The 25,856-nt window shown below is 34.5% G+C and overlaps 1 protein-coding gene across 9 annotated transcripts in view; it reads right to left on the bottom strand.

Moving 5' to 3' along the window:
* The window catches only part of LOC149776264 (serine/threonine-protein kinase tousled-like 2), a 181,886-nt gene that overhangs the window by 24,026 nt on the left and 132,004 nt on the right, over positions 1-25,856 (bottom strand). For all 9 annotated transcript variants that reach the window (XM_089942676.1, XM_089942681.1, XM_089942677.1 and 6 more), the window contains 2 exons: positions 9,761-9,872; positions 3,614-3,721 (listed from right to left, as the gene is read on the bottom strand). In XM_089942676.1, coding sequence (XP_089798802.1) covers positions 3,614-3,721; positions 9,761-9,872 — 220 coding nt within the window. The remainder of the gene's footprint in view (positions 1-3,613; positions 3,722-9,760; positions 9,873-25,856) is intronic.

Genomic DNA, 25,856 nt, shown 5'->3' with positions numbered 1-25,856 from the left:
GAATGTCTGATCGCTACCATTACGACAAACTAGATACAGTGTTTATCTTTACGCACGCTGGAGAAAATTGACGCACTCATTTTGTTGCAGTGCGTTTTTTTGACGCAAAGGATTTTCATAATGTGATCAGGATTTATTTAATACCCTATACATTGGACGATGGATGGCATCGTACATACTTCGAGCATATGCATTGACTGGTTCCCCTCTTTCTTTGTTCCTTGCCTTGCGCTCCTCTATTCGTATAGCAGAGTGCAATGCAGAGAACATTCGAAACAATGAACCAGACTAGCATATGCAATGTTATGACAGAGTAGCTTCCCTAATCTCGTGAGCTCTCATGTGATTTCCATCGAGCTCAGCAAGCTGTCATCTAGATGTTTAATCTCAATGCATGTTGCACTAGAAAGTGATCTGCAGATTAAAACGCCGTGCACTAAAAATCATTAGCGAAGAAAGTGAAAGAAGCAAAACACAAAAGAGTAACTGTGGATCTAACTTTAATGAAAAATGGAGTAAATAATGCCCTTGACTGGAATACGGTATTCATACATTAGGATTACCGGTGTGACTTATGATCGCATGATTGCGAAGACTGCAAAAGTGAATAATCCTTTATTGACAGGGTTTTAGAATTTTCAAAAATCTGCCCTCGTTCGCCACAAGATATATGGAGAACACATCATAACCCAAGACATTCTTTCACAAGAAAGAAATCAGTAAGTTTGCAGAGACAAATGTGTTGTTTGGATTACAAAGTCAGCGGGTCATTGCAGATTTTGTTGGTTTTTAACTTTGCTGCAATGAAAGATAGATCTTAAAGTTCAAGTGTAACTTATTAGAAAGAAGATGAATCATTATCCTCCTTGATATTTGGATAATTATGTTCTAGGACGAAGTACAATGAAACCGATGATAGTACACATTTTATGAAAGGAAGTAATTTGACTGCCATTTTGTTAAAAAGATTTCTTTGGCTTTCTGTATTGGCTCGTATGTACTGTGTTGGGCTATAATATTGCTTCATATTGATTATAAGGAGACCATTAAAAGTACGACTTTAAAAGAAAAATGAACTAATAAAATTATTCTTTGAATGGGCAATGCATTTGTTTGTTAATTGTGCATGTTGATTTATTTGTATGTTTAGAGAGAGAGAGAGAGAGAGAAAGAGAGAGAGAGAGAGAGAGAGAGAGAGAGAGAGAGAGTATGTTGTGCAAGTTGCAATATCCTATTTCAAGCTGAAAAAAGTACAAGTCATATGAAAATTTGTCAGTACATTTTTGACCCCCACATTTTTTATTTGACCCTCAGTTCTGACACCAAGGGTTTTTTTTAACTCTCAATTTTACACCCCTGGGGGATACACTGTAGATATCACAAGTTGTATAGTAAAAACCTCATGATGAAACAACCATCTATTAAGGATTTGTGATAAAAATATTTTCAAGATACAGTGGAAACAGGCACTATTTTGTTTAGGACCAACTAGGTATTGTAAGAAGTCTATTAGTAAAAATCCCATGTTGATATAACCATCTATTATGGAGGAGTTGCGCTAAAATTATTTTCAAGAATTGACTTTCCATTCAAGAATAGCAGATTTTTACACTGCTGCTCTTGAGGACATACTGGAAATCAGATTGGCACCATTTTGATTTTTGTCGAACCAGACATCATAAGAAGTCTTTTTTGTGAAACCTCATGTTGAGACCACAATCCTTTCAGGATGAGCAGCCATAAGATTTTTAAAATGGCTGCCTTGGTGGCCATGTAGGATGTCAGCTCAGCACTACTTTTTATTTGGGACCAGCAAGACATCATAAAGTCTAGTAGTGAAAACCCCATGTTTATGTGACTATCCATTCAAGATTTTCAAGATAGCCAATGTGGTGGTCAGTTTGGATGTTTGAGCAGCAGCATTTTCATTTAGGAACAACTAGACCCTGGATAAATATTTGTGAAAAGTTGTATAGCTATCCTCCTAGTAGTTTCAGAGAACTAGTGACAACAATCTTGTGCTAACGGATGGATTTACAATGAAAAACATCATCCCATAAACTCTTTCTAGAACTAAAGTAATTATGAACCTAACATCAATGTAAAAGTCTTATACATTGTGGAGCTGAAGGTCTTTTCTTCCTACCTGTATCAATACAGAAAACTCCTATTCAAAAGTTCTTTACCCCAAAATTATAATTTTCCAGAATTCTGTGAATTTTGAATGTGGAATTTTCACTTAAAATTTATAATGCCACTACAAAATCCAGAATGGTTGGCATATCTGCTAAAAGTTGATTAAAGAGAACCAATGTAATTAAAAAATATTCAGAGCTATCTCAAATGAGGATTGATCACAAGCTAGATCTGTCAGTAAGCAAGTGCTTAATGGAATCAGATCATCAATTCATTTTCCATAGACATCCAAGTTAACATTGAGAAAATAAAAGTTATGCACTACATGGACTACTACCCATCACATGTACACAAGTCCTAACTTTCAGAACATTGCAGGCCCTGAGTGGCCGAGTGGTCTAAAGCGCTCTCCGTTACGGATCACTGCCATCTCACCTCTGCCTGCGTGGGTTCGAGTCTTGGATTCGGCCAATGTGGGTATGTGAGAAAGCTTGCCAGTAGTTTCTTGTGGGTTGGTGGTCCTTTCCGGGGTTTTCCCGGGTTCTTCCTCCACCATTAATACTGGCCGCCATGTATAGCCTATCGTGTGCTGAAAAATGGCATTAAACCCTACAACAACAACATCAGAACATTGCATTTTTTGTGTGCTATAAATGTCCCTAAAACAGGATACTTAAAAAAGCTACTTTAATCATCAATTTTGTAAGAAGAAGATACAAGATAAGTTTAGGAAGCCAGAAATGATATATGTAGGAGTTTTAAAGCACTAATAAAAGTCTCGAAGGAAATTCCATGTTGATATTACAGCCAGTGACTCAATCTCCAAGTATTTACTATAGTATCAAAATTTCCCCCCACTCTGAAACTAGCAAGCTGCTCAGTTAATAATTATTGGTCCGATTCCTATAAAATACATGCCACCAAAATCAAGAGTATAAATAAAATGTTCAAATAAGTGGTACAAGTCTGCAAAGCTAAATTTTACATGGGACACATTCTTGTCTCTGTGGTGGCTCTACAGTTTTGTATTCTGCACTGGGTTAAATTTTTAAAGAAAAAGAATTCCCCATGATTTCCTCATTGTTATCCTATTTAAAAAAAATTATTTCCCTTTATTTTGGTGCAATTCTGTTAGAGAGTATACAATTGTGGATTCCCCCCCCCCCTTACAAATACACACTAATTTTTTTAAGACATCTCAAATGGTTAAAGAGATATTAATAAAACAGAGATACCATCTTATTAAAAAAAAAGTGAATAACTCTTCAAATATTGATCAGACATGCTTCATTTTCACAGGACACAATTTCTCATCATGATACAAAAGCATTCCAAGTTTAATGAAGATACCTGAAATGGTTCAGGATATATTAAGTAAACAAATGCCCGACAGATGGACAAGCTGATACCAGTATACCTCTCCAAACTTTGTTTGCAAAGGGGAAAGGGTTTATAAAATCCTCATTTATGTAAATACCTTAGCTTCTGGAGAAACTGGGGGTTTGGATGGAAAATCCACCTCAGTGGCTTTCAAAATTGTATTTTCTTCTAGGATAGCCGCCTGCGACAAATTGTGTCCAAATGGCTACAATGGAGAGAAAAATGATTAAGAGTCACAACATTTGTAGTTTTACCTTTTTCTTCATTCATTCTGCTCCTCAAATACACTTTTTAGCAACGGTGAGGTTTAAACTGTATTCTATTTGTTACCTTGTCTCTGATCAAATTTATCTTGCTTAAGTAATCTTAGAATATTGTGAAATTCAAGATGGAAAAAAAAAACGCAATTTTATGCACAGCTCTGCAGTCTTTATCCCTGTCACACGTAAAGTTTCATCACTACATAAGTGTATGTCTGAAAAATACCAATGAAAATGACAAATAAGCACTCTGTAATCACCAAACTATCCAAATGCCAAACAATGCATATGCTTATTTCTCTCAATATCAACTTCTGAGAGCTCACTGCATAAATTTAAAATACATGTATAAATGTTTAAATCCTTTGTACGAGACTAAATATTGAATTCATACCATTTTCTGACGAGACTTGACAGGTTGTTAATAAATGCTAGGATCAAGATGACCAAATAAATGAAATGGACAGCACATGTTTCAGAATAACACCATTCCATCAAACATTTCCGACAAACCCAAATTAAATATTAATTAGATTTGAATCATAAACACAAAACCCCCAGAACAAAAAACGTACGTCACAAAATCTGAGTGCATTAATAGTAGGAGAACTAAATATATATTATGTATATTTAAATTAATTGTTTGTTAGTTATACATTTTATAAAAAAATGTTAGTATATGCTATTATAATGCAACAGTGTATATTGGACTTGACTTTGTCTAATATTGAGTTCATTTCTGCTTGACCCAAGTTGACGTTTTTTTATTTAATTCATTGTAAACAACTAATACATGGCTACATTATTCTCTCTGTGTGATTTTAATATCAGGATCATTATTAGCAGAAGAGGTAAATATGTTATTTTTATATGTCAAAGTTTTGAGTTTGTTAATTATATATAATCCAGGTTATTGCTTTGAAAACATAATCATTTTAGAACGTTATTTTGCATTAGGTAATTTTTTTATTTTTTTTTATAAAGAAAATACTAATTGTGACCTGAGGTAAAGTATTGAACTATATCATCCTGTGATTGTGAGCACTTGGTCATTCGTGCTTTAACATCTAGCACTTTCAAGTTCTATTATGCAGTGACCAGTTTGGCTGAATTTTATTTTCTTCAAATTAGTGAATTTAAGTGATTATTTTCTCTGGAAATACAAAAGTGCTTTGATAAAATTATTTGATAGAGATATTCACTTGAATTTATACTGAATTTAAACCGGGAATTATACAACTGTGACTCAACAAAAGATTGCTGACACATCAACATTCTATAAGCTGTAACAGAATATCATCACCTTCAGTTTTATTCAGAACTTTAAATTACTAGGACGTATCTGTAATTCTTGGATTATTTTGGAATTCAATTCACAATACTGTTAAGTTCTCTTTTCTTATTTTCACTTTGTGTTCTAGGCAAATATATTTGTTAAATTTTACAAAGCTTGTTGTCTTTCACTCTTTTCTGTTACTTAAATCCAAGTTCAAAATGTATTTTTAAAACTGAAAAAATGCTGCACTGGCTTGAAAATGTAATCAGGGAAGGAAGATAACACAAATATATCCACTCAATAAAATCAGTCTGTATCATGTAATTTTTGCTTAATCCGACCAAAAATTTGCAGTCAATTTAAGCACAAATTTTAAAGATTCTCTAAAATGTGAAAACAGCTGTAATGGCCTTAAAATCTGGAAACATCACGAACACAAATATGCCAACAGAAATTCAACTGCCTCCCTCAAGTAGTATTTTATAAACTGTGCTGACAAGGTTTTTTGCAAAAGACTTTTAAAAAAATGAAAACTGCTGAAATACTAAGAAAATCTAATCAATAACAACTGAATATGATAAAGTGCGCAACATTTTATGTCTCTATAGCATTAAAACAGGCAATAAAACAACTGCAGGACATATATACGTACATACTGACAAACAGCAGAACAGTCATGACATCATATTCATTAATCCTTAATATTACAATAATCAGCTCAAATGATTGGATGATTGAATATCGAGTTGTATCAAAGTCTGCTGATAAAGGAAAATGGAGCCCTGAAATTGCTACTGTGGCAGACAGCCTAATATGAACAGGTGGCCTTGAAATCTGGGTCAGTAGGGTGCTTTCTGTTAAAATTTCTCCAATGCTGCATATGTAACGAAGGTGACAAGGTGTCCGAGAGGTCTATGGTGCCTCAGCAGATCACTCACTCATCTCACTGTCCACTTGGGTTTGAGTCTCAAGCATGAGCATGTGAGAAAGCTTTTCAGTAGCTTCCCATGGGTTGGTGGTTCTTCCAGAGTCTACTATTCTCATTTAAGACCAACACTGTAATAACTCTCATCATGAAAACCCCATGTCAGAATGACTTTCCACTTAAAAGGACAAGATTTTCAAGATTGGCCACCTGCTAAAAAGCCATTCTTTAATGAGTATCAATATCAAGATTTTCAAGATGGCTGTCATGGTGGCCACACTGGATATCAGATGTGCACCATTTTCATCTAGGGCCACTAGACATTGCAAAAGATATCTCCAGGATGGCTATTGTGGCAGCAAGATTGAAATTTAAATTAGCTCCATTTTCATTTATTAACTTGACATTATAAGATGTCTTACAGTGAAAACCCCATGTTGACATCATCAATCATTCAGGAGAAGTGATAACAAAATTTTAAAGATGTCTAATGCTGGCCAAATTGCCTGTCTGGGTGGCACCATTTTCATTGGGGGCAAGACATCATAAAAAGTCTTTCAGTAAAATTCACCAACCATTCTGATATGGTGATAACAAGATTAATGAGATGGGAGCTTTACTGGATGTGTGAGCAGCTACATTTTCATTCAGGACCAACTAGACATCATAAGAAGTCTTTTAGTGAAAACCCCGTATCAATGTCTTTTTGTTCAGGTGTAGTTTTCAGAAGATTTTCTGTGCTGTGGTAGCCATACTGAACAAAGAATTAGTGAATTGGGATCAACTTTACATCATAAATAAATCTTTCAGTAAAATCCCCCAGAAGGAGTGGCAATATTTTGAAGATGACCACAGTGGCAGCCATATTAGATATCAGATGTTGAAAACCAACTACAAATTACAAAAATAAGACAATACACCATATCAATGACTTTTTGTTCTGGAGAAAGTGACAAGATTTTCAATATGGCTGTTGTTGTTGTTGGGTTTAACACCATTTTTCAGCACATGATAGGCTATGCATGGCAGCCAGTATTAATGGTGGAGGAAGAACCCGGGAAAACCCCGGGAAGAACCACGACCCACGAAAAGCTACTGGCAAGCTTTCTCACATACCCACATTGGCCAAATCCTAGACTCGAACCCATACAAAGGTGAGATGGCATTAATCCATAACGGAGAGTGCTTTAGACCACTCGGCCACTCAGGGCCCCTCAATATGACTGTTGTGGTGGTCATATTGGATGTCATATTGACACCATTTTCATTTAACAGAAACTAGGCATCATAAGAATGAAGTCTTTTAATGAAAACCCTAAGCTGATATTGTTATGTGTTTAGGCTTGAATAAACAGTAGCACAGAAAGAGTGAAAACAACAAGCTTTTTTAAAATTTAACAAATAATTTATTTTCCTGGAAAATTCTGTAAAAATGAAAAAAGGAGAAGAACTTACGGTTTCAAGAATCAAATCCCAAAATAATCTAAAAATAATCCACAAATTAAATTGCAAAAGTCCTAGCAATAAAATTTCTAATAATTTCAAGTTCGAATGCTGATGTAAAATCCAAGATGGATGACGATGACATGCTGTAGTCAGTACTGTGCTTATCGACAGTTCCTTGTAGAAATACAAATAATGGCACTCTGGTCTTGGAAATCCAAATCTGATTTGTAAGCAATGTCATTCCAAAATTTCTCTGTGAGCACTCCTCAAAATATTTCCAGAGAATAAAGAATTAATCCTTTTGAAATCCAACTGATCTAAAGAATTACTAAAGCTCAAATCTGGCTACAACAAATTAACTTGACATCAGTATGAAAAGCCAAAAAAACTGAGAAACCTCTCTCAAAAAAAAAAAAGATTATAATGTATCATAAACGCAGTTTCGAAATTCCCCCAAGGTGCAAAATCCGGGGGGGGGTCACATGATCACGTTTATATCACATACACAAAATATGGCTTTGATTAGACCAATGATTTTAATCCCAGAATGAAGGAAAAAAACAACGGTGTTTACTTCTTAACCCATGTAGTCCAATCATGACCTTGACAACAACCAATCATTTTAAAATAAAATAGAACTTTGTTGTTTACTAATTCTGAATCCAGGTCAGAATTTAGATCAGCACCTGTTGTTTATAAACTAACAGTCAAGTTCAAACAATTTTCTGAAAAAGTATCATCTCTTGTGAATAAATTTACATTACAATAGCATGTAAGAAAAAGAAAAATCTAAAACTGGCAAACAATTAAATTAAAATATATATATATATATATATATATATATATATATATATATATATATATATATATATATATATATATATATATATATTAAATCAGATATATGTAACAATATGATCATCCATTCAGGAGGAGTAGCAATTACAAACTTTTCAAAATGGTTGCTACTATGGCCATATTAGACAACATATCAGCATCATTTTCATTTAGGACCAACTAGATACCATAAAAAGTCTTCTGGTGAAAACCCAATGTCACTAGGACTCCATTTAGGAAAAGAAGCAATTTGATAATTTTCAAATGGCAGCTGCAGTGTCCATAACAGATATCAGATTTTCACCATTTTTATTATGAACCAATTAGACAGCATAGAATGGTGAAAACCCAATGTCAATAGGATTTTCTGTTCAGGAGTAGCAAGAAGAATTTTAAGACAGGTGCTGTGAAGGCCATATTGGACATTGGATCAGCATAATTGTCACTCAGGACCAACTAGACTTCAGGAGGCTTTTAATGAAAGCCCTGAGTGGATATGACCATCTATTCAGGAGTATCAAAAGCAAGATTTCAAGATGGCTGCTGTGGCAACTGTACTGGATGTCCCAGCAGAACCATTTTCATTAGGATCAACTAAATCATGGAATGAATATGTGTAAAACTTCATGGCAATCCTCAATGTAATTTGTTATGCAAACTTGCATTAATGGGCAGAGGGACAAGGGGAAAAAATGTGCATCTGCAGGTGATCTACAAATAATTTAAGTTTTTATAGTGATCCATAAAAAAATGTGAGATCAGTTACATTAATAAGATTGTGTTCCTGATGGATGAAATGACAGATGGATAAAAACAAGGATTACTATAATAAAAATGTTGATATCCAATCTAACATGTGTACCAAGGTTCTAACAGAAATCCTTAATAGTTCAGGAGTATTGCTCTTGAAACAAATGTAGATGGATAGCAAATGGAAAAGTTAAAAATTATGAAAAGCAAAAGGCAGTCTACACTAGTCCAAGATGTTCAACAAATTTCTGAGACATCTTTAAATGGCTTTGGAGTTTTACCCCAGAAATGAAAGTGTAGATAATGGATTGCCAGATCAATGGGCAAAAAACACCACCACCAAACACAGAACTGTGAATAATAAAAGTTCCATTTGAACAATTTGTTTAATGTACACCAAGTTTCAATGAGGTATTTTGACCAGTTTTTGAGTTGATGGATAAATTAAGAGAAAAAAACATACTGAAACAGAACTATGAATATCAAAAGACACCATCTTTAACACTAATAAGTAATCCAAGTTTAATAGAGATATCTTAAATGGTTTTGAAGTTAAATGGGTACTGCAGAATGCTAAATGTTGAGTTTTGTCTGGAGCTATGGCTTTCACAGACTTGAGTATTAAGCTGTAACCAACATTGGCATCAATATGTCCCAAGTCTTCTTTAAAAAAAAAAAAAAACAATCGATGGAATAAAAACACACTTGTGTAATGTTCAACATGTAAAATTGTTAACTGTTCAGACTAACCTTTCTTCCATAAAGACACTGGTAAAAGATGACTCCTACTGACCAGACATCCACCTTGGAAGAAATTTTGGGTGGGCTTTTACCTACTACAAAGCATTCTGGGGGCAGATACCTATAAGAAATAGAAGAAAAATAAAGCCCATAAAATACTATTGATGACATTAAACATGCACAATTCTGTCAAATATAACTTCCTCCAGGGTGCAGACAGGAGAGTAATTTTTTTTAATGCACATGTATGATGTAAATTAAATCAGAAAAAAACAGGTCATGGGCTGTATGCATCCCCCTGGCCATAGGTCGCAAAGGACTCTCTTATGATGAAGACTTTAGAAAACAGTAAATTCTCAAGACATATCAACATGAGCAACATTGAGTATAACATACTCTTCTCATGCTCAAATGAATATATGCTGTTTTGAGTGTGGCTTGATTTTTGTTGTTGTTGCTGTATTCAAATATTGTACAGCAGAACCTGTCTTGAAAGACCACTCCTTTTGCCAACAAATTATGGTCTTTCAAGATAGGTGGTCTCTCATAACAGGTCATAATGCTACGAAATCAATCAATCTGTGCATTGAGAACATGGTCTCTCAAGACAGGTGGTCCCACATAGCAGTGGTCTTTCAAGACAGGTTTTACTGTAATACCACCTTATTTGTGAGTTTCAAATTTCTTTTATATTGAAAGTATATTTACAGTTAATCACTATTCAAATGTTCTACATTTTAGGAAATCTTTGCATCAAATTTTTAGCAAAAAACAACTGGAAAAAAGGGTGAGACTCAAAAAGAACAAACACTCTACTGTATAAAGAATTTCTAAGAATTAAACACCATTTCCTTTAAATGGTTGAGTGCTGAACAATCTCTGATCCTCTCGAACAAGATTTTCAAATTAACCACTGCAGTGGTCAAGCTGGACACGAAATCAGTACCATTTTCATTTAGGCCAATCTAAATACAAAAAAAAAAAACAAAAAAAAAACAAGCCAATATCACCATCCATCTGAGAAAATTTGTGAAAAGATTTTATGTTCATTGTAACTGTCATAATGTGTGTTTGTGTGTGGATCACCATTTTCATTAAGGAAGAATTAGACGTCATAAGAAGTCTATTAATGAAAACCCTATATGACCATTTAGTATAAAGGAGTAGCTTATTCCCTGTGTGGCAAAGCAACATAAAAACTTCATACAAAAGTAAATGATCTGTAAAGTACTGAAATCCTACATACGGAGCAAATTTGGAAGGCCTCTTTTTATGTTGAGATATTTAATCAGTGACTCAAGATGCTAATGGGATGAATAAAATTAGCATAGGAACAGCAAGGGTGCAAATTTCAAACCTCACACGTTTATCACCTTGCATACATTTTTAAATTTGTTATAGAAAGAAAAGGTTTTTATAGCAAGGAAAGGGTGTTGTCAATAGTTTTTCTTCTTCACTAACAAAAACTTGTGCCAGTGACTGCAGCAGTTCTCTTCCATCTGCAGGAAATACAATGCAATAGATTTTGATGGTATTCATCGCAAATCCCATATTCAGACTTCCAGATGAAATTATCCTTGCATGAGAAAATTGTGCTATATCTTCTGTTTTGAAGACAATATATCTTCCAAGTTAAATGTTCATGCAGTACAAAATAATGTGCTTGGTGCCAAGATGTGATCAAATGGGTCAATTTGAAATGACCTAAAGCACTTCAATTGAAATCAATGAAAACAGATGCCTGTCTGAAAAAAGTTTTGTTATCTTGTCATTGATAAGAATGGCATATGGCTAAGTCTATGCCTGTCTGTAATCTACATACTGGAAATACAACCATGAAGTCAACACAAATAAAAGGCACCACTTAACACTGAGATCTTCTAAAGATGGAAATACCATCAAGCTGACATGTGTATTGTGGCGATGCATCAAAGGTGTATTGTTTCACTCTACATGATACATTGTTTTCCATACAAAACTGTAAATGGGTGAGAAAATTTTCCTGGAATTCAAGATAGGACTATTTCTTCATTTAACTGCTGCGTGTTGAAATCTTTGATATTCTTTAGCAACAATTTTTTTTTCTTCAAATTAGATGCTGTTGTGGACATACTCCACTTGGCACCACTTTTATTTAAAACCATGAAGCATCATAAGAAAGTCTTCCAGTAGAAACCACATGTTAGAATGACTTTCGATTCTGGAGAAGCAAAGATTTTCAGGATGGTTACCATAAACAATATCAGACTAGCACCATTTTTATGTAGTAACAACTAGACATCATAAGAGTCTTTTGGTGAAGGAAGTATTGACATGTACAAGAGAAGTAGTGACAACATTTTCAAGACTGTGATTGTGGCAGTTAAATTAAAAAGTTTAATTGGTGCAATTTCTACCTATGACCAATTAGACATCATAAGTCATCTTTCAGGAAATGCTCATGCAGATATGACCTTTCATTCAGGAGAAAGTTATATTGCTTGGCCGAGATTACCGGTCCCAACAGGCTTATATACATGACAAAATTTGAACATGTGTAAGCAACTTTTTGTTTTGCACTGGTTGCATACCTTTAAGCTTATAGTTAAGGAATATTTTTTTTAAAAAACTGACCTCAGGGATTAATATTTTGACTTAAGACAAGAAAAACAATGCACTGAGAAGTTGTATGCATAAAACTTGCTGTCCTTCTCTTTCTTATTACAAGTGTGGCTATAGGCAAAAACAAGCAAACTGATACAGAATATTTCATTTCACAGCATTTTTACCTTATACCATATATGAAACTTAACATATAGGAGTAACTTGACATATAATGAATGCGCATAATGGGAAACCGTTAAGTGCAGAATATATGCAAAATTAAACTTTTCCTACTAAGAAATTCTGGAAACATTTTATTATTTAATCTAATCTGTGCTTTGCGAGTATTCTTTGGTCAAGTATACACAATTGAGAAAAAAAACACAATACAGGAATATTTTGTTTAAAAACTATATTTGTTATGCCTTTAACTTAGACAATAAATCCCCATTAATATAAGATTTTTGCTGTGAATTAAATTTGCACATTTGTAGGTCTCAAAAATCTTTATGCACAAGGAAGAAAAAAGATTAGATGTGCATATATAACATAAAAGCACGTGAAAAAAAGCATCATCTTGCAGAATTCTGCTGTATATATGCAAATGTAGCTTTTTTCCCATAACTTTTGGAAAACATCACAAAAGACACAAAATTTTAAAAATATTTATTGAAGAAAATTGATGTAAAATACAAATGTCTCTGCCTGTCGTAGCATGGTTCTGGCATGATATCTGTAATTCTTCAAACAGAACAATAGCCTTATCTTCAATTGGTGGGTATGTATACATGTTCCCTAACCTCTGCAAAGGAAACTATCAAGTGTATTTCTTCCTTCAGGTGTCACATCCTTCACCTGAAACAAGATATACTAAAATTCAGATGGCTGACAATGAAAGTATTTAGGTAAATAAAATCCTTGCTTTTTTCTAAGGCAGATCTCTATGGACAAGTCCAAGATATAATAGCTGTCATTGTATTCCAGCATTTTGGAATAAATACCGCTAGCACTGATTGCTTCATAGCTATAATGTTATTAATGAGACTCTAAATTCTGTTATAAAACAATAAATACCTAAATATTAACCATATACTTACCAATACAATGAAAACAGGGTATCTTGAGAGGTGGCTGGGAAGTTGCTTTATGGTTCTTGGGTGACAGGGTCTGCTTGGAGGTTATCAGGTAACTGGGGTGCAGCCAGAAAGTCCTTAGATAGTTCAGGGACTGTTTGGAGGTTCTTTGGAAGGTGGGGTGCAGCCTGGTAGTTCTCAGTAGGTTGGGAGGATGCATGGAGGGTCTCGGGTAGCTGGAGGGGGGTCAGGTCTGGAGTTCTCAAGTTGCTGGGTGATGGGTGATACAGGGATAGCTGCCATCATGCTGGGGACACTCCAAGGCCCAGTGATACCTAAGTAGAGACATGGTCCATCATTTCAGATGAGTACAGCTTTTTGCTGTCTTTTAGTGGCTCTGAAGCTTTGTGATAGGTTGCTCTGGAACTCTTCACCACCAAAAACAAATCTTTTTGTGTGGCTGTACCCTTCAATTTTTGGGAGAATAAGCCTTTTCCCCGCATATCTCAAAAAGGTCATGGGCTGATGCCATCTCATGTTGTCTGGCTACAACTGCTCTCTTCAGAGACCTCTATAGCACACCTATTTCTCTATCACAAGGACCCTTACCATGCCCCCCCCCCCACCCACCAAAGTGGCATTCTGATGTAATGCCAAGCTCTTATGTGGCAAAACTATAATCAACAAAAGAAAAATATTTCTTCTACTGAGGCAGCGTTCCATCAGAAACTGCACAAGATGGTTAAAATCCAAGCCTTCTACCTTCAGCAGCAGCACAGATTAAGTGACAATGTGGTGGACAGCATTGTAATCATGGCCAGGATTATCAATTATAAATATCATGGCATCATTAATGGTCTATGAACAGTCTTCTTTACCACAATTGTAGGTGGCAACAATGGGGTGTATTGTACATTGAGCACTGTCCATATGGCACCCTTGTGGTACATCCTATGGCTTGCAGGTGTAGTTTTCTGCAAAATCTTAATAAAAGATGACAGGACAATCGACAGTGATCAATTTATACTGTAACAAATGCCATTTGAGCATTAAAATGGCGTCTTTAATCTTGTTACAGTACTTTTACCAGGTTTTCAAATGTTGTCATGTGCTTAACCTTTATCTAGTCTTGTTTTGCCACAACTACATGCTGCCACTGAAACCACACAACAGGGCTCATCTTAATGTCAGTGATAGGAACAGGTTTGATGCAAAGGGACAGCCATTATACTCCACAACTGCCACACAGTCTGTCTATGCATACCTTCTTATAAGCACCATCATGCTCTGTGGGACACAATAAGTTTGGATGCTTGGTACCTATCCTGAATTTTAACCGAATGGCTGCATTCAGAGGTTTCAGCTTCAGGTCTACATTAGCACAGTACTCACATAATCATTCTCTGTACTTATGTAAGGTTAAAGGCAGTACAGTCTTTGGTCTGTGTGTCTTGAAAAAAGTAAAGCTGATCTTGTGGCCACATCTTTCTACATACTGCTGATATGTTGTCTTCAAGGAGTCTTGGAAAACCATCCCTGACCACAATTCACCATGTCTGACCAAAGCACTACAAACATTTGGAAGGTCTCTAATTGTGTTGGCATTATTAAAGAAAACAACCATTTCCTTGGTCAATGCCTCAGGGACAGCATCTTTTCTCTCCTGGCAGTCCTCCCACCCTGATCAGAATGTCCAGAAAGTCTCTTTCTCAACTTCTCTGACACTTCAAAGTATACTGTTGCTATGTTATTCTTTACTAACTCTGCCTTTGCAAGAACTCGTCTAAGCATGAGGTCTCTTTTACTCCTCTTGAGTGATGTATGGTTCAGAATTTGTTTGCAGCTCTCAAAAACCGTCCGATTGAATTCAATTTTTAGTGGAACATAGACTGCAAATTCCAAGCCTGCTTTTTGGCCAGCCATGATGCCAGAGATAAGGCATGGATACCTGCAGCAAACGCTTGAGCTCCAACTGAAGGGCTATTTGGAAGGCACATCAGTAGCTGCATCTTTGGTTGCTGTGAAGTGTTTTTTTTTTCCTATACTTAAATCGACCAATACCCATGGTAAAGCCTGACAAGAACTTGAGGCAAATAGTTCCTTTCATGGTATATACTGTTCTCCTATGTTTCTTCACTGCAATTTCTTTTCGTTGCCTGGTCAATTTCTCTCTGCAAAATCTTTTGTTCTCTCCATCTCTTGCTATATATTTTGCAAGGGGCCCTGGGTGCCCAAGTGGTCAAAAGCACTAACCATTATGGATCATTGCTATCTGACCTTTCTGGGTGGGCTCGGCCAATGTGGGTATGTGAGAAAGATTGCCAGTAGCTTCTCATGGGTCGGTGTTTCTTTCTGGGGTCTTTCTGGGTTCTTCCTTCACCATTTATACTGGCAGCCATGTATAGCTTACCTTGTGCTGAAAAATGGCATTAAATACTACAACAACAAAACACCTATTTTGCATGCTTTCCTTGTTCTCCATGGCTGCATTTCTCTGAGTGCTTTAATCCTGTTCAAGTATTCTCTTTGCCTCTCCTGTTTCTCTCAGTTGTGTTGTATCGTTTCCTCTGGTCTTCTTCCACAGTATGCCTTAAATCATTTATTTTCTGCTTCTTTATTCATTCTGGGATTTCTTTGTCTCTATCCTTGCTCTTAAATTTTCTTTCTGGGTTTATGTCTCTTTTCAGTCTTTGCAGACACAACTGCATGTTAATCCATTAATCTGTGTGACCTCAGTCTTCTCTCATACTTTGCATTATCTTTGTTCACTGCCTGATGGAAATCTAAAAGCAACAAAAACTGTCAGATTACTATTACCTATCAGACATGATTTTGGTGTTCCATAAAAAAAGCTGAAAGAGGGGTGTGGGGGTCCTCTCCCAACACAGGTCTTGAGGGACAGTGCCCCTGTTCTGGTGCTGATCCCCAAGATCAGATCCGGGATTCCAAGGCCCGTGGCCAAAAACGCATTTTACACTCATAAAAAAAAAATGCTGCTGGGGCAACTTATGATCATAAAAATGACTTCAATAATTTCACAATATTTACTGTCACATGAATTTGTTCTCCAATACTATTAATGCTGACGTTTTTTCATGTGCATGTCAGCGTTCGCATCGTAATTGTCACAATAATTTGTCAATTTTTGCAGCCAATATATTATACTTCTCTCTTTTCATAACAAATATTTCAAATAAACACCCAAGTACATCGATTATATACAAATATATCCCATACATTAACTTGACTTTTTCTCCAATAGACACAACCTGTAGATATGCCAGTCCAGCTCTTTTTGCGGCTTTGGTAAAGATTTGTTTAGTCTTCCTTTTTGTCACCAGCGACTTATTTGGCTCATTGTGCAATCGTTTCTTTTCCTTCTCAATGAAAGCCTTTTCCTTTTCAAGCAGGTGCTTGTATTGGTGGCATGCAGTGCAAATAATCTGACAGGGCTACATCTGTTCTCTTGTGCAAGAAATCTTTCTCCTTTACTAATTAACTGCATTCTCCAGATGCGTTCTGAGCTTCAATTTTTCCATAAGCAGCTTCTTTTGTAGGTGCTGTTCCAAAGTCTTCTAACCACAATTACCGTAATTCAGATATTTCTTGCAGAGGTCACAAAATGCCAGTCCTCAGGTGTTCAGTTTTCTTATAAAAAGACCAGATAAATTTCTGTCAACTTTTTGCTCCAGCCATTCCCATTTCCATACGTTTCTTAAACCTTTATCTAAATTTTTCGTGTCATGGTCTCTCTCAACAACTCGGGATTATATGTTTTACAAGCATGCTTCTTTTTTCAATTGCCATCAGTTTCTATTACATGAAGATTCATTGGATGAATTTAAACTTTTGACTAATCAGAATACTCTTTGTGAGAGTCATGTGCTAACTAATATATGGAACGATTACTTTACAAAGGTCATTGCAGAATGGGACTGGACTGACCGTTTAAAAAAAAAAATCAGATCAGAGATGATATAAAAAAACAGACTATATCAAGAAAAATCTGATTCAAATCAGGAGAAAAGCAGAATTCTGCTTTAAAATGGAGAAAAATCATGTCTGCCTAATACAGGTGTTTTCTTCTACTGTCTTTGTAAACATACACCACTCCCTCGATAACTCGCACCCTGATAACTCTCGAACTCGCTTACAGCGCGGGTTCATGGATAGATCCCACTTTTTAAACCAGAAAATACCCCAAAAATTGATCCCTATTTGTGGAACTTGAAGAAAATCACGATCAAAATCGGCAACAGAAACTTTGGTGTATCACTCATTTTATTGTCGAAAATGGTAGATAGGACCTGGAAATTTTAATCAACACAATAAAATATCAAATTTAAATCTAGGTCATACAATTTTTTACGTTTTCTTTCCAAATGTCATTCCTAGTATATCGCAATCAACGATATGTAAGGAAATTTTGATCAATGAAAATGTCACTCACACCGAGTGAAGGCAGTACTTTAATAAATAAATAAAAATTAAATAATTGTTTTATCAACTGAAATGTGTGTTCCAGTTCTATCTTTTAGATCCTTTTAAGTGTAATGGTCATAAATACAATGTGCCCTCTTGTAATTAAACGTAAAATGTGTCAATCTACGGTAACAGCTGTATGTGTAAGCATTCCTCTGAGAACCTAATTAAGTGCAGACATGTTTTGATAACTGACTTCCGGAAATATTTGTTGTATTGCTGTACTGAATTAAAAGCTGGCCTCCTTTGTATTATCACATTATCTCATTTTAATTAAATAAAGAAGGTGGAATGAAAGAAAAGTTAAAAGGCATGAAAATCCAACAAACTTAAACTAGCACTTAGAGATATCCTCAAGGATGATAAGTTTCCTTATTAATTCCAATTAATTTCACAACATCAATATTGTGCTAATTGAGCAATACAAAAATTGAGTCTCAATGTAGATGATTTTCTCACAAAATTAATGTCATGTGTTTTTGAACAAAAGGAATCTTGTTTGGTGGTGTATCAACAGTTAGTCTAGTTCCCTGCTCTTTGAATTACCGATTTGGCAGGATAATATTAATCACCACTACAGGAACCAGACTCATCGAGAAAACAAAAAGCAGTGACGTAATACACATATTTTTTTACACGTGTACACGTGACGGTTGTTGAAACCAGTTGGAATGATCTTTCATATGTTGGACATTTTGAAAACAAATGTTTTTTAAACAGATTAACAAACAACTTCATTCGAAAAAGCACGTTATTAAAAATTAGTATCAACATGATTGTGAAATGAGGATTTAGTGAATAAACAGCCCAGTTCCCTAACGCACCCACCCCATGGATTTCTTGATATCAAAGTGATTTTTTTCTCAAGTTTTGGAGGTATTTCAGTAACTCACGCCTCGCTTATAGTGCGGTCTGTTTGTGGACCCCGTTGTGCATGAGTTATCAAGGGAGAGGTGTATACTGAAACAAGACAAATAATACTGTTCAGATAACAAAACTCTACTTTTTGTTATAGGCAGAACATTTATTAAAAAGAAATGTATATTATAACGACAGTTTTAGAGTAGTATGTAATGAAATTACCAAGTGCAACAAATTCTTCTACTCTCATATTTTAAAATTTGATAAAATAAAAATCTTGTCCAGGTAACCTAACTTAATAGCTTTTGTGGTTTGCACAGCATTTATGTACAAAATAAATAAAATTAATTTTGTTCCACAAAAATGTGAGTATTACCTAAACATCTTAAGTATTGCGTAAAAATTCATTCCAAATTAAAAACTCTTCCTTTTTCCAAAAGAAAAGGCTTTGCCAACATACATCAATTACATATCTATAGTTCTGCATCTTGCTTATTATCTACAATGGCTGGATATTTTTTCTAATAATTCCAAGATAAATGTTCTTTTACTAAGCAAAATTTCAGCATAAAATATAAGGTTTGGTTAATATCATAAGCTCACTAAAACCAAAAATCAGCATATGACTAAGACCCTACTACATGTAGCATTTTTACATCAACAAGATGCAAATGATCTTTAAATATTCAAATGTTAGAATATTCATAACTTCATAAGAAATGTAAATAGCGGCAAATAAATTTTCATGTCCTTAGTTTTTAGTGTTAACAAAAACCAATAGTCTAGAAGATATAGTCAAGCAGCATAGAACTTGTTGCACTTGGACAAATTTTGCTGCATCAAAGTACAAAAGCCATTAATAAAACCTATATTAAATGCAGCTATGATAGTGTACAAACTGTAATATGGTATGTTGGAAGCATCCCAGATAACATGGACACAATCAACTTGCCATGATCCCTGGCAAAAATAGTGTCCTCATGATCTGCCAAATTATTTTCATAGCATTGATTTTATACAGTGAAGAAAGTAAAACGACAAATTACAACAATTAATGCATTTCACAACATTAAACACTATAACAAAATCATTAATCAAAGTAATAAACAAATGTATCAGTCACTAATTGTTGAGAAATGCAACCTCACATGTAACCGATACTACAGATTCAACCAACCTTACATAAATCTACAGCGAACAAACATTCCTTCTTCAGAAACATTGATTCTAACATTACAATTAATACAACCAATGGTCTAATTTAACTGCCTTACCTTTCAATCAAGGTGGGACTTCTGCTCCTGAACAAAAATGGCGCTCAAGTGATTGTAGTCATGTTTGGTGTCACATATTACAACTTCAGAACGCTGCAGACACGAACAATATGCAATTGCTTATATTTAAATGGCAATAAATGTGCATGTATTAATGATGCAATGTAGTTTCATGCACCACAGTCGCGACACTTAGAGAACTATTTTACCTCCATAATAAAAAGTCCCTATCTGAAACAACAGATTCTGCACATAATGTTGCAGACACAAAATTCAATACATTCAATTAAGACTCAAAATATGAACCTTTATTACTGGCTGTAGCTGTGTAATAAAAAGTTATTAGCATTTTTTATTATCTCTGGGCTATTATTGTCTTACTATTATTACCTTTTTTGCAATTATACAGAACAATAAATAGTACAGTTTGGCAGACATATTTTGGCATCATATATTTTGGAGTCTAAAATTTGTAAAATTTGAAAGGTATGTTTTTCTGGCCTTTGATTATATGTTATTTTGTCTTTATTAAGTTCATAATAATGCATTTTGTTGCTCCTATCTTTCCTAACATTACATAAAGCTGCTTCAAAGATAAGTTGTCATGATGTAACAAAATGGAAGTAGAAAAACAGCCCAAATTTTCAATTTATTTTGCTCTCGTAATCAGATGCAAAATTTAATGATAGCTGATTATGCACCTGGAGGTATTTTTATTATTACTGCATTTAGGTATGTGCATCTGGCTGCTCGAAGGTGGCAGGGAACAGTTTCATAAATTGGCAAATTGGGGTTGGGGTACATAAACTTCTTTTTCTATGAACTGCTATTGACTTCTCTGGTCAAGTGAATAATATTCTTATGCTTTGTTTTAATACAATAATCCAAATATATTGACCTTTTTGACCGGATTTGTATATCTCAATTTTTATCATTTTATACTAGGCCAGTAAATTGGCAAATTTATGAAACTGTCAAATTTTTTAAACTTAAGGCTATGGTGTGACTTTTTCAGCTATTAATGTTTGCTAATTAAAGATATGGATATATTTATTTACTAGGTATTTCAGGCTTGTGTTGTTCTTTAAACTGATGTGAGGCACATACACCTTCCATAGTTACTCTTTAGTATGTAGTTAGTTAAGTCCCAATAGTTGGCTAGGAAAAAAGAACAAGCCCCCACCCTCTGCGGTCCACATGTGAATTCAGGGCAAGTAAAACCTCTCAAAAATGGATTGGATGGCAATTATGTTCAATTGCATCAGCCTGTTTTGTACACGACGTTTTGCAGAATTATCAACTAGGTCTTGTGTTTGCACTGTCATCATCAGAATGACCTCCAGAAAAATGCATGTATAAATTTGGGGTTGGGGTACATAAACTTCTTTTTCTATGAACTGCTATTGACTTCTCTGGTCAAGTGAATAATATTCTTATGCTTTGTTTTAATACAGTAATCCAAATATATGGACCTTTTTGACCGGATTTGTATATTTCAATTTTTATCATTCTTATACTAGGCCAGTAATTACAGCATTAAATTTGTGCATAACAACTGTCCCTTGCACCCCAAGATAAACTGTTACCATTTTTTCACTTTCAAGTAAGTCAGTAGCAGAGGTACCGTGACCACAGCCAAGATTGATAAAACAAATTTCAAGATGGCTACTGTATATACTAAATGCATTAATCGCAACATTAGGACTAACATGAACTCACATGAAGTTTTTTAATAATTTAAAAAAAAAAAAACTCCATGTTGATAGGACTATCCATTCAGCAGTAGTGGTAATATTTTCAAGGTGGCCATTGTTGTGGCCATATTAAACATCAGATTGACACCAATTTCATTCTGGATTAGCAATATATCATAAGAAGTCTTATGGTAATAATGCTACAACTCCAGTGCTTTAACTTCAGAGATGCTAATGGTTGGGGGGGGGGGGGGGAACCCCGCTTGTTAAAAAAGTAAGAGGGGGAGAACAAAAACTGGGGGTGGAGAAAATGGCCACATTTCACTATAAACCGGATACTTCAGCTTTAAAAAGATGTTGCCTCGTCACATACACATTAATCTGTTGATTTTTCTGAGTATCTATTCCTCACCAGTGTATGAATATTGTTCTGTGCTGATATGATCCTGATGATGGGCATATATATAGCTAGCTTAGCCAGCTGGAGTAAGTTAGGAATCTGTTCCTTGTATTTATTATGTACATTTTTTCACTATTTATGAGTAATATATGTTGGATATTTTGGCTCCAAAATATGATTTTTCACTACCATAAGTTCTGCTCAAGTTTCACTTTTTTGTATTGGTGCTTTACAGACTACTATGCTTGTTGTGGTTGTAGGGTTTAACGCCATTTTTCAGCACAAGATAGGCTATACATGGCGGCCAGTATAACTGGTAGAGGAAGAACCCTGGAAAACCCAGAGAAGAACCACCGACCCACGGACTACTATGCCAGATTTCCTATGATTAATGTTGGAGTCTGCTTGTTCAGACAGAAGTATTTTGATCAAATAAATACATTTAATTCCAGATTTTATTTTTAGGTTATTTACTAAATTTATCTGAACCCTTATAAAGATACATGTAGCTATGTTCATGGTATTTTGAAGAATGCATCTTTAAGAAGAACAAAGTTTTATGGATTTAACCTCATTATTACATATTTATGTCTAAGATATTACACAAATAGCTGATTAAAAATTGAAATCTAAAAATAGCATGAAGGATTTTCTTAGGGAATTTGCAAACATGTCAAGATATCAACACATCTGTAGTACCCTAAATTAAATAAATGTGTGATATCGCTACAATTCCTAAGGTAAATTAAGAAGACAGTGAAAACATATATTCACGTTTTTCCTATCTAGGATAATTTGGTGGTAAATCTTCCAAGATTCTTCATTAGAATTCACCTTGCATTGATTTACTCCAAAACTAAAACATAAACCAGGTGAATCAAAGAATATAAACTTGTGTTACTATTCATTGTTTAAATTGCACTCGTTAAATCTCAGCTAAAACTCTTGCTTTTAACACTTTTCTAGGTCCAATAATCTGATGTAATTCATAGCTTTAAAATAAACTGCCATCACTATTGTCAAACAGTAGGCCTATCTGCTGAACTGAATCATCTAAGATGAACCACACTGGGATTCATTCCTTTGGAATTGTCTAGGTAGCCCATATTTTAAACATGTATTTGTAAAACTTCCTCGATGCATGATATAAACTATGACAAAATGTTTTGTCCAGGATCCAATGTGGCAATTAAACTTGGTGATGTCAAAAAGTGTGAATGACACCATGCGAAAGGGGCGTTATGCATGATATCCAATTAGTTCATGTGGATTATGATAATCGTGGAATTGCTAGCATAATGACAGAAAAGTGAACTGTACTGCCAATCATCACACAACATAAAATAAACAACTCAAAAGTAAAATTTTCAAGCACTTTTTATTTTTTATGCAAAATCTCTCAAATTCAATACATTTCAATAACCTAGGTGAAATATCAATGACTTTCAAGGCCTTGAATTTGAGGTGTTCATTTCTCAATGACCTTTAACTGGGTTCTTGCCACAAATTTAGAAAAAGATTTCAAACCTTTTTCAGGCCAAAAAATAAAACTTTCCAGACCAAGTTTATTTACCTATGACAGCAACAGGGGATGAATTTTTCACAATTTTAGAATAAATAAAACTGGAATGTTTTTTTTTATACATAATTCATGTGTGCTGAATCAAAAACTGAACTCATATTCATGATATCTTTTCAGATAAATTCTCAGGAGCAGTGAAACATACACATCATCCACCATTTTTAATATTGGTCTTGGTCGCTGTTTGCAAAATCTTGACCTCATGTTATTTCAAGCTGACATCTGCATATTTCTTACATATGGGTGTACAGAAATGTTGGGTGAACATTCAGCTATAAAAATAAATAGACTTTTCTGTGCATTTTTTATCAAGTACCCTCCCCCCTCGATGTTTTATGCAATATCTATATTCTTGAGTCAAACACATGTTGAAATTATATGCTCCTCATAAAATCTAATGTTTTATGCATGATTTGTGTGTACAGAATTCAAAATTGAACTCACCTTTATGATATTGTTTCAAATAAACTCACATCATGCATCTGAACACATGCACTATCCACCATTATAATTTTGGTCTTTGGTCACTCTTTGCAAAAACTCAACCTCGTGGTTATTTCAAGCTGAAATTTGCATATTTCTTACGTATGGTAATATAAAAATGTTTTGATAGCATTTCAGCTTTAATACTAAATTTACTTTTTCATTATTTTGGGTACTTCTAAAGCCTTTTGTGCCCTTCCACAATATTTTTTCCATAAAATACCATAATGACGAGTCATACACAAGTTGAAATTATATCTTACTCTTAAAACAATGCATAATCATTAAAATATTCTTGTACATGTATGTACTGATCTGAAAACAAAATTTAGTAAACAGAAATTGCCAATTTAGAATTAAATTATGATAAGATAGTTTTGGTCAATTTTTATATCTTTAAAATAATTGACAAAGAATAAACAAACAGAAAAATAACTTATACTGAATACTTCCCCAGTTCTACAAAGTATGCCAGTCACATGGACACAATTCTTGAAATTTCCTCATTCACTCCTTTGTACTGCAACGATTTTCCAATAATTTATTATTACAGCAAATCTGCATTTCTATGGTGTAAAGTGTGTATGTTTACAACATTACATTTTGGATGTCAATTTTTTTGTATTCTTAATAATTCTGATCAAATCTGAGTAATATCATACAACTCATGAAGTAGTATGAAACTGAAATCAGAGAGTGCAAGAGAAGGAACTGGCACAGAGTTCTCAAAAAAATATTTATGATCATTTTATTTTTTTAATAAAGTAAAAAGTACAGATTAATTGTTTGTTCTTAATAATGTCAATATTCAGACTAGATTGATATTCACAATAAATCATAAAATGCCATGAACTGATTTTCTTTTCTTCACAACAATTTAAATTTGACTACTTTTTGGCTATACTATACATGAATTTTTTTAATTAAATAGGCCTACCAAAGCTTCTAGATATCACCTGTCATTTGTAAATACAAGTCAGAGTCTAACCTCGGAAATACATTACTCACAAAAAAACTGTACCAAACATTTATAATACATTCAGTATAAAACATGAAAAAGTGTGTATCATCTGATTCCTTGGTATAAATGTTTGCTTTGTCATAAAATGAGTTTGTATGTTTCTGAGCTCAATTTATGCCATATTGTTGCCATTATTTACAGTTTTACGGAACCACATCCCGAGAAGTGTTACTGTTCTTGCTAGCATGGGTGACCCATTAAAAGATACAATTTGGGGGTTTTCCGCAAATGTTCTCACACAGTAGCATTATTTTTGTAAAATGATAGCCAAAGTATTTAAAATGCAGTCATAGGTCAGCACGCACAAACATACATACATACATACATACATACATACATACACTTTTTGCAGTAACACCCGAACAGCATCGAAAAGAGCAGTCATATTTCCAGTTTTCCAGAACAAACATTTAAGACTTTTTACAGACTTTTAAGTCATTTAAAAAAAATTCCACACCTTTTCAAGGCCTAGAAAAGACTTTCCTGAATTTCAGACCTGCACGGGAACTTGCTTTAATGACCATGACAACTCTGTTAAGATGAAATTACAAGCAGAGTTAATTTGTATAGTTAGCATGGATTTCTGCATCTACTGTTACACCTACCCTGATCCTACCCCGGGCCCTTCTCCATGGAGTAATAACTAGGAAAA

This window comes from Sinohyriopsis cumingii, chromosome 18, assembly GCF_028554795.1.
Source record: "Sinohyriopsis cumingii isolate HCF-2022 chromosome 18, ASM2855479v2, whole genome shotgun sequence".
Lineage (NCBI taxonomy): Eukaryota > Metazoa > Mollusca > Bivalvia > Unionida > Unionidae > Sinohyriopsis > Sinohyriopsis cumingii.
This window is presented reverse-complemented; position numbering and strand designations above follow the sequence as displayed.